Below are 9,689 nucleotides of genomic sequence, written 5' to 3'. Positions count from 1 at the left end.
TACATTCATACAGCCTAAAGAATTATATACATGGATTTTTACAGAAGGTGACCAACGATGAGTTGGCATAATGTTTTGTAGGAGCATAAGCACCATATTTTTTCTCGCTGTATACGACTCCCTCTGTTCAAGCCCATGTCACCGTCCGAAAATGACGATGGGGGGCAGGACAAGGACTCTCCAGCTTAATGCTTTCATTGTGCAGCATTTCTTTATTTTTAGTTGATTTGCTTGGACATCCTCGGTTGGCTCTCCCTCCGTCTGTGTCTGACCTTGCCGCCCACGCAAAGCACCACCCACATCCACCCACATCCACCCACCGCCCAGCAGCACTCCAATTAGAATTGTGTGTGTTTTCCGAGGTGGACAATGGCTGCCACTTGAACTTCGCGCGCTCGATTTCACTTCCATAAGTTTCAGTGGCATAATCCCTGGCCAAGTCCATTTCCGCCCCACTTCCCCACCCACTCCCACATCCACATCCACGCCGTGTGGTGTCCCTGTCGATGTCGTTTGTGTAGTTTCCGTAGTTTACGGATTACTCTTGTCGCCCGAGCAGCACCCTTTCCGGGAAAGTATATCCATATCCGCTAGCCGGGAACCTGGCATCGAAACCCTCATCGATGGCCATCGGCCATGCAAATTTGGGGCAGGGCACCGGGCATTCGTGGCGATACCTCCGTGGACACAACACATTTATTTGCTCAGCCAGGAGGCTACTTGTGTCCGTGTTGTGCGTCCCTGCTGTTGCGGTGCCGCCGTAGATGTTGTGTTGTATGCGGATCCAAGGTTCTTAAGCCGACCTAATACCTTTCCTAATGGTTCCGATGCTCTCCATTAGCGCCACTGGACGCCACTTAATGCCACACGTAGTCCGCATGGAAATGCGACCTGCTCCACGGGATTACGGAGTGGGGCAGTCCTCGTAGCGCTGCGGAGGTGGTCCTCTGTGTGGTGTTCTGCGCCTCGCTACCCCCGGCTGATTGGTTAATCAATGCAAAACATCGCATTCTCCGGACATCATCAACACAATGGACCCGTTGTGCCTAACACAAAGTGCCCATTATGTGTGTGGGCACACGGAATGTTGCGATTCGCGAGTGATTGAGAAAATTAATGCAGATCAAATTAATAGCTTAAAGCAGTTTAGTCCTCAGCTTCGGTTAATTTGAAATTACTTAATTACTTAAATGCCTTATCATCTGAGGAAGTAAGTTTGAAAATCTTACTTTACGAAAGTCAAAAGCAAAAAGCATGGGCTTTGCGCTTTACCATCCACATAACTCCGACCTACCTCAACCATCAAGCGATCCACTTTGGTGAGCTTGGAATCCAACATGCCACCCAAGCAACATCTGATTGCAGAAAGCCCGCAATCTTGGCCAGCTGACGATCAGTTGTATGTGAAGTCTCCACGTGTTTGGAATCGTTTCAGAAACATTTGCAAAAATAAACCCGAAATGGCGAAACCGTATACAGATGACATTGTGGTGCGCCAGGTGGCCGTCGGAGAAACGGAGGAACTGATGACCTTCCTGCTGGCCTACTATTACCCCGAGGAACCGCTGACGGCGGGCACACAACCTCCAGAGCCGGAGGCGGCGGACAAGGAGTTCCTGCTATCCAATGTTCCCTATGGCACATGCTTCGTGGCGCTGCACGAAGGCCGGATTGTGGCCGCCGTGGTGGCGGGGCCAAAGGACTCGCACGAACCGGAGCACATGGCCGAGGAGGCCAGAAAATATGCCGGCGGGAAGTGGGGTAGCATTCTGCACCTGCTCTCCGCCGTGGAGACGGCCACCGATGTGTGCCGTCGCTTCAGTGTCCCCAGCTGCCTGCATGTCCATGCACTGGGCGTTGATCCGCAGCTGCGGGGTCGTAATCTGGGCGGTCGTCTCATGGAGGCAGTGGCCCAGCGGGGCAGGGATTTGGGGCACCAGCTCGTATCCGTCGACTGCACCAGTGTCTACTCCGCCCGATTGGTCCAGCGCCTGGGCTACCAGCTGATCAACACGTTGCGGTACGTGGACCACCTGGACGCCAGTGGGCAGCAGGTCATACGGCCGCCGCCGCCACACGAGAGTGTCCAGACCTTCGTGCTCCATTTGTAGGCAAATCTTATCACCACCATGACCAAAAGCTAATAACACGCCCCAAAAGCAGTGAAATGCTTCCTTATCGCTAGTTTATGAACACGATAAGACAGCCCTACAAATTGCACACGCAATCAGCTTGTAAAATGCTGTTACTTTTGTTATAGAAATGACAAAATGTACTAATATTTAGGCTTAAATTAGCAATGTCTTCTATTTATTACATGTGTTAGTTGTAATTGCGAATCTTTTCTTATAAACAATTGCTTTGGAAAATTTTCGCCAGTGTATTAATACGCATATTGACTGCGCCCCAAGTGTCTTGCGACTAATTAGTGATGTTAACTGAAAATTCAATTGTTGTTATGTGCCACTTGTGCGGTGCTTTGCGCCGGAATTGGTTGGGTGGTCTTGTGGATGGATGCCATGACAACTGCTGGGCGCTCCAAGGACGCCCACTTCTTAGCTGCGGCTCAGGGTGAATAAATCTCTAATTAATAATCCCTAATGAGGAGACGTAATCCTCGAGTACCTGGGCCACATTAAGCAGCATAGTTGGGCGATTGCCTTGTGATTTGTTGGCCGTAGCCATTCTGAAGTATTCTCAGAAACAAAGCTTTTGAGTGGGCCAAATATGTAATATTTTGGAATTATTTAAGCATTTGGAGTGCTAAACCAAATTATGTGTGCATATGCTTAAGCTTACTAAAATAGTTGCGAATCGAGAGAGATTTATCGCTGTCCCCGAAAGGGTTTGGTTTTCATCTCAAGTTTGGACAATTTGCTCATGGATATTACGTAATAAGTGTCGGTCCTTGGCGCGTGACTGACTGGCCAGTTGGAGCTCGATTCGTTCGCATTCGATCCAGGCGATTCCACATGGGGCACGTGCAGGTCCAAAATCTCTATCTGCAATTGTATACACGCCCTGTGAACCTACAACACCCCCACCTGCGCCCCACCAAGCCCTGGGCCTATTTGGCCGACCAGTTGCAACCGCAATGGGGGAGGGGGGAAGGGTGCAGCAAGTAGGCGTGGCTGGGTGGTTGGGCAACCGGGTGGGGATGCTGGGTGGCTGCTGGCTTAGTGGCTAGGTAACCGACAATTATTCATTGCGCATACGACGCGTTGGACGCGCTAATTAGACACTGCAGCTGCTGCAGCTGTCGATAATGAAGCCGCTTCTGCTTGCACCCTTCTGCTTTTGGTGTTGCAAGTTATATGATTATGCCGCTGCCACGCCCACCAGCCGCCGGGCACGTCCGCGGACGCCCACCGGAAAGGAGGCGGGGCATGGCCGCCTGTTTAAGCTGTGAAGCACGTCCCTTTTGAGCCGGGGCCATCTGACGTGGCATGCATTCCATTCACCACTACCCACTACCCATAACCCACTTGGCAATCCCCCATGCTGCCAGTGCTAAATGGCCGCGTGCAAACTTTGCTGCCGGCCAAAAGCAAACTGGCCAAGGAACCAGTAACAAGTAACAAAAGTGCGGCAGCACAAGTTTTTTTCCTTCTCCGCCCGAAAACAGAGGAACACATAAAAATGCTAGCAAAAAAGGACACGGAGAAGTTTCGCTGGCAAAGAATCAGCAGCCTGATTGCGGCAGCAGATCAAAGGAACGGGTCCGTAATGGGATTCTGGATGACATCAGCTCAAGACTGGAGCACACTGTCTGCTCGCCTCGCATCGCATCGCAAACTTTTCGGGCTCCAAACAGTGACACTTGAATAAATGGGGCCAAAGAATATGTTCTAAAAAAAATGGCCAGCTATGTTATGAGGAAATAGGCAGGATTGCTACTTTAAGAACTTGTCAAATAAATAGCACATAATAATATTAAAATACACAAGCCAAAAAAACGTATTATTTTTGGACGGAAAACCAAAAAACGGGCTATGATTAAATGTTTAACGATGTTAAATGTTAATGTTTTCGCCCAAAACGGACGATGATTAAATGTTAATCGATATTAGATGTTAATGTTTTCGCCTAAAATGTGGCAATCCTTTTCGCCAGCCCTCAAGGATCGAACTTTTCTAATACTGCTTGTCAAGCCAGATTGTACAGCACTGAAAACAGAGTTTTCCTTATTAATAGATTGCCCAAGAAAATTCACTTTCACTTGTCAAATCAGAGAACCAGGAAGTTTCATATATTGTGAAAATGGAAAACCAAAACGAAGAGATGCAACTTAATCGCGAAACGAATGTTTTGGATCCCGAAGTGGCCCCAATGTCTCCGGAGGTACCCTTTTCCCCAGAAAACTTCCAGAAAGAAGAGATGAAACTGAATCGCGAAAAGAAAGGTTTGGATCCCGAATTGGCCTCGATGTCTCTAGGTAAGCTATTCTTTCAAAGTGAACTGATTGGTGAAGATACCCTTTTTCCCAGACCAATACTACGAGAAGTACGTCAAGAAGCCGGTCAGCAAGGGAAAGTCGTTCCCTCCTCCGCCGAACCCGTCGATTTCGGATGCGCAGCTCCGATTCCAGCGGACGCACTACTTCGGCCCCGCCTACCGGCAGAACCTGGACAACCCTACTGTGACAGCTATGCGTGCTCGGCTAGCAGAACTGAGAAAGGGTATCGAGCAGGGCAAGGCCATGATGTTCCTAATGAACACTGAGAAAGAGCTGACTCAACTGATCACCTGGTGCCGGAAATACAAAAATGAACAAAAAAATAAAGTAAAAAAATATAGAATATAAAGCTTAACTTGCACGTGTACTTCATGCATGTCGCATATATTGAAACATATATTGTTTTTTGCTCATCTGCATGGGTGTTGTATAAATAATAAATGTCCACGAATCCTTTGGGTTGATTGTTGCTTGTGTTTGTGCTGCTGGTGTTTCTGTTGTCGCCGTTGTCTATATTGTTTTTATTGCCCGCCTGTCAATATCCGTGTCCGCATCCGTTGGCACATTTCGCAGGCGCAGGACATGCGTCGCCGTTTGGGCCTCCGATTCGCAGGCACTTTGCACACTGACCTTTGACTCCCACGTGGCCCATCAACAGCCAGGTCGTCCTGCTGCTCCTGTGCAGCATGATCCGGCCTTAAGGATATGTTTGCCTCTGTGTGTGAGTGGCCATAAACAACAGGATATGAAATGACTGCCTCGAGTGGCCCCGGGGACAGAGATACTCAGCCGTGACCCCAACAACGATATCCTTGCTGCTCCGGCTACGCGCTCCATGCTCCCGGCTCCCGGCTCTCGGCTCGTGCTCCTTCTGCCGATGCCCTTGGCTACGCACGATTTAAATTAAATTGCACTTGACGCATTTTCCGGCAGCAGGAGAAGTCACAGAGACACGACCCTCTGACATGGGACTTCAGAGAGTCCAGTCGGTCCTGTGAGTCGGGCGAGTCTGGCCTCATCCAACACACCTCCTATTGTGATTCAATTAGTGTGCCTAGGTCGGATGGCCAGATGGAGCACTCCGGAACAGCGCTTCCTGGCCATCTGGTGGCCAAGTGCCCGTAAATAAATAATAAATGTAATCCCATGCTCGGACCCTCATCGCCGGACTTTCAAGCAAAAAGGGAGCAAAAAGGATTGCGCCGGCCGGGTTCGTTGAACCAGCAGAGATCAGAGGTCGAAATGGATGAATGGCTGGATTGATGGATGGCAGATTGCACGGTGAATACATGTGGCTGGAGGGATTAATGGGCAAATGGGTGAACAGAATAAGAGAACGAGTAAATCGCAGGAGAAGAGTAGACGGTCTAAAAACCAATATTATATTTAAATTAAAATAATAAAAAATCCAACTATTCCAATAATAAATAAGCCCTCAGGGAAGATATCTCTTAAATATCCCGGTCATCGTCTAACTCAATTTGGGTTCAGCCAATTCCATGATAAAATAGTTCCATCAAGTAAACGAGATTACCGTCGACTACTCCGTAAGCGGGAGGATTCCCTACGAGAATCAGGACCACATGGCATCCGCAATAACCGGGCTTTGCAGCTGGAAAGAAAGCGGGCGTGGCGCAAGTAAAGCAAAGGCGAGGCCAGGCCAGGCTAGGATTCTCGGAGTGCACACAGAAATCTAATTTAAAATCTGCACACATGTGGAGCATGGCGCGGGCTGGTGGGTGGTGGCTTATGGGAGGTCAAAGGTTCGGGGCGACAGACAACAGATGGGCGTACTGGAGCACCTGTGCATAGTGGGCAAAAGCCAAAGGTAGCCGAGGCAAACAGTCGACAAAACAAAATCAGAGTCACCTTGCCCACCCCCCAAGGATGCGGATGTGTGGCAAGGAGTGGACTTGCGATATAATCTTATAATGATGCTGGTCTCCGCCGGAGTTCCAGTTCCCTAGTCCCGAGTCCTGTATCCTGTATCTTGTGCATCCCCATTTCGAATTCCTGGCCTTATTTACACGTCCTCGCAGTTCATCGCCTGATGGGATGCTAGTGAAGTTGGATCCCGATTACGGGCGGACAAACACCTGGCCTCCTTCGAATCCTTTCACCGCATTCTCCGCCAGAAGGACTCCCCAGATGCTTGCCGGATTGATGGCAGTCCAACCATTGCGAATTGCCAAGAGATTCAAACAATTTTCGAGCAGAATGCTAGGCCACGGGACGGGTTCCGATTCGCATCCAGCTACACTGAGAGAAAAGATTTGATTTAGTTGACTGCCATACGAACACTCCCGTTCGTTCGTTCTGGAGTTTTGGCCAGTGCTCTCTAGTGGGCATGTCCAACTTTTCAACTTTCCCGCACATTCTATGCCCCCCAGGGAAAAACGCCTCATGTTCCTGGCACCAGGAGTCGCAGAATCAACAACATGATGCCAGAATTTCTAGGGAATCTCTGCGTTCTGCGAATGCATTAACATTTATGTAAGCCAAGTGGCTCTTTAACGATTAATTTGCTCGAACTAAAATGTATGATACGGTGTCTATGGTGATTTAGTCTGCGATCCTTCGGGCAGCTCCTCATCCTCTTGCGAGGAAACCCACTGAACGCCACTGGTGCCCGGCTGTTGATCCTCCACTGCGTAGATCCGCTCATCGGTGACCTGCAGACTCAGCACGGAGATCGAGGTCACCATGGTGGAGTTGGGCTTGATGCCGTACTTGCCCAACCGCTCGCCCTTCTCGCTGGCAATCGTGTCGGTTCGCAGGTACACCGCTCCCTGCTTGGTGATCACGCAGAGATCGATATTGGATCCGGAGCCCAGGTCGTTGAACACCCCCGCCGAGATGGCCTCGCGGACCAGCTGCTTGCCCTGCTCCTGGTCGAGGTCGGGCTTCCAGCCGTGCTCCAGGACCGACATAGCTGCCAAGGTGCCGGAGCCCATGGCCGCGTAGGGTATCTTGTCGTTGGAACCGCACGGATAGATGCAGTACAGCTGCGGACCGGTCCTGTCCACGCCGCCCATCACCAAGGCGGCACCAATGTGGCCCTGGTAGCGGAAGAGGGTCCGGCGGAGCATCATGCTCGCACAGACCACCGGCACCTGCCGTTCGGTGTTCAGCCGGTGCAGATCCAGCTCGGCGCTGGTCGTCAGGGTAATCATTTCGGTGTCGGCAGCGGTGCCGGCTCCACAACAGCTGTGAATGGGCAATGCAGATATGTAGTGGTTCATGCGAATGCTGGCTACTCACTATATGTGATCCTGAAGGTGGTGAATTTTGGAGCAATTCTTGTCGGAAACAATGGGTCCCTCGGTGGCGCGAGTGTCGGCGCCCAGGATAACGCCGTCCCTGTAGATGATGCCCACAATGGAGGTGCCAGTTTTGATCGCCTTCGGTGGCTCATAACCCATGGACAAAAGATCGGCATTTCTGTGGAGAAAATCAATTCGATTTGGAACTATTCATAATGATCAACATGCCGCTTACCGCCTGCAATTTATAAAGTTGAATCCGGAGCGCAAGCCAAGAAAATCAGCGGACTTATTTGCCTTTCGGGCGGAAAAAGGAAAAAGCATTATGTGGAATATCTAAATATATAATCAGCAAGGTTATCAGTTATCACTAGTTAGTTAGACAGGAAAATCAAAGAACATGTAAATAAATTCTAAAAAATGGCACATTCATGATCACAATTGATTTTTCGCTTGATGAAGAGAAGGATTTTAAAAAGAAATACTTTGGGATCGATTGGTAATGTGCTTGAGCGTAAGGATATCGGAAATGTGCACTCGGTTGGAAAACCATCATAAAAAAGTGACCGGTGGAAATTCGGCGGTGCAGCGGCAGCCATTTCCACCCAATTCCACCCATTTTCCAACTGCACTTCAAATGCCAAACAATTTGACAAAGCTTAATTGGTTGCCCAGCCCACGAATCTGCATGTGTGTGCGTTTGCCTGAGTGTGTGTGTGTGCGTGTGTGTGGTCGAAAGTTTGTCCATCTGACATGAGAATGTGTGTCCTTTCACACACGCACACACACACACACTCACGCGCACAAATATGAACTGACAGCTCTGCATCTGTATTTGTATTTGTATTTGTATTTGTATTTGCACTTGCATTTGCATTCGTGTGGGTGCTCCATAATCCAAGGACATGGATACTCAAGCCGAGCGAGTGGATATGGGAATGGGTCCTTGTAACTTGGTCAGTTTCAGATGGCCGACACCGACACATGTGGCACAAATCAATTAGCATTAATTAGAATCCAATTATATTTTAATCAACATTTGGGCAGCAAACTGCGACGATTGCAATGTTCACTTAAAGCTGTGATTTCGCCTCACTTCAGTTGGGTTTGCAAACCACCAAAAGGACCTCTTACAGACGGAGAAATAACAGTTAGAATGTTACGGTTTTCAATTTTAAAAAGAGTTAACATACAGATAGTACAAAGGATTGAGATATATTAGCTAATTGAAATGTTTTTGGGAAAAATTCGTAAAAGATTCGTAAAGTGCCTACAATTAGAAGAGCTTTCATCCCTCGCTTTTTTTCAGCCACGAAAAACTTTCCCTCGGCAATTTAGGGCCGCAAAACTTTTGCAACAAATGCAAATGCAGCTGGAGCAATTTTCTTTTTTGCCACTGCCTTTCGCAATATTTTCGTCCGGGATTTTCCGTTTTTTGGACAGCAGTTGTTGGCTTTTCAATTAGGCGGCAGCACAAACACCTGACGGCGAAAATTCGGCGAGAATCGACATCCGATGGCAGGCCTAAAAATGGAAAACTAATCAAGACTTGGCATTCAATTTTGATTTCTGTTTTGTTAACAGCAATTGGAAAAGTTTGAGGCCCGCACTTACCCTCAAAAAAAAAACAAAAAAAAATGCCCAAATCGAACAGGTTGTTCTGCCCTTCATGGAAATCCCTTTTTTCTTTTTTTTTTTTTTGGGCTTCCCTTCATTTTTTGTGGCCGTAACTTTGCCCAGGATAATTATGGGGGAATGCCGCCACTGACAAAAGGTTGCGTCCTTAGCTGATTGGGAGATTAAAATTTAATAAGATTATAAAGTCATTTGGGACGCGTTCGGTGGATGTTTATTTGGGTTTGCCGCAAATAACGCCATAAATAAATAAGATAGTCACTCGATGTCATCTGGTTATTGATGGACTATCTGGTGTTGAAGTTATCGAATGCTATAGATATTGAAATAGAACT

At 48.4% G+C, this 9,689-nt stretch overlaps 3 protein-coding genes across 3 annotated transcripts; 2 read left to right on the top strand and 1 right to left on the bottom strand.

Moving 5' to 3' along the window:
• The first annotated feature begins 1,374 nt into the window (after window positions 1-1,374).
• LOC6725215 (arylalkylamine N-acetyltransferase 1) lies at window positions 1,375-2,383 on the top strand. Its single transcript, XM_002106202.4, has one exon. It carries the CDS (start codon window positions 1,461-1,463, stop codon window positions 2,109-2,111), a length of 651 nt encoding a protein of 216 aa, XP_002106238.1. The 5' UTR covers window positions 1,375-1,460; the 3' UTR covers window positions 2,112-2,383.
• A 1,635-nt stretch (window positions 2,384-4,018) lies between these two features.
• Window positions 4,019-4,918, top strand: LOC6725214. Its single transcript, XM_002106201.4, has 2 exons — window positions 4,019-4,435; window positions 4,488-4,918. The coding sequence occupies exons 1-2, from the start codon at window positions 4,261-4,263 to the stop codon at window positions 4,802-4,804; spliced, it is 492 nt and encodes a 163-aa protein (XP_002106237.1). The 5' UTR covers window positions 4,019-4,260; the 3' UTR covers window positions 4,805-4,918.
• Window positions 4,919-6,917: 1,999 nt separating this feature from the next.
• Window positions 6,918-8,115, bottom strand: LOC6725213 (proteasome subunit beta type-7). The gene is made up of 3 exons (XM_002106200.4): window positions 7,955-8,115; window positions 7,718-7,897; window positions 6,918-7,663 (listed from the first exon to the last, which is right to left on the bottom strand). Exons 1-3 carry the CDS (start codon window positions 8,041-8,043, stop codon window positions 7,009-7,011), a joined length of 924 nt encoding a protein of 307 aa, XP_002106236.2. The 5' UTR covers window positions 8,044-8,115; the 3' UTR covers window positions 6,918-7,008.
• Between the last annotated feature and the right edge of the window lie 1,574 nt (window positions 8,116-9,689).

The sequence above is a fragment of the Drosophila simulans genome, chromosome X (genome assembly GCF_016746395.2).
Source record: "Drosophila simulans strain w501 chromosome X, Prin_Dsim_3.1, whole genome shotgun sequence".
Taxonomy (NCBI): domain Eukaryota; kingdom Metazoa; phylum Arthropoda; class Insecta; order Diptera; family Drosophilidae; genus Drosophila; species Drosophila simulans.
Note: the sequence above shows the minus strand (reverse complement) of the source record. Positions and strands in the feature narration are given on the sequence as shown.

Bases quoted from the DNA above. Each gene is read 5' to 3' on its own strand.
- LOC6725215 (XM_002106202.4), top strand. From the start codon at position 1,461: ATGGCGAAACCGTATACAGATGACATTGTGGTGCGCCAGGTGGCCGTC.
- LOC6725214 (XM_002106201.4), top strand. From the start codon at position 4,261: ATGGAAAACCAAAACGAAGAGATGCAACTTAATCGCGAAACGAATGTT. The intron at 4,436-4,487 runs GTAAGCTATTCT...CCTTTTTCCCAG, and splicing joins ATTGGCCTCGATGTCTCTAG to ACCAATACTACGAGAAGTAC.
- LOC6725213 (XM_002106200.4), bottom strand. From the start codon at position 8,043: ATGCTTTTTCCTTTTTCCGCCCGAAAGGCAAATAAGTCCGCTGATTTT. The intron at 7,898-7,954 runs GTAAGCGGCATG...TTTTCTCCACAG, and splicing joins AACTTTATAAATTGCAGGCG to AAATGCCGATCTTTTGTCCA. The intron at 7,664-7,717 runs GTGAGTAGCCAG...GCCCATTCACAG, and splicing joins CACCTTCAGGATCACATATA to CTGTTGTGGAGCCGGCACCG.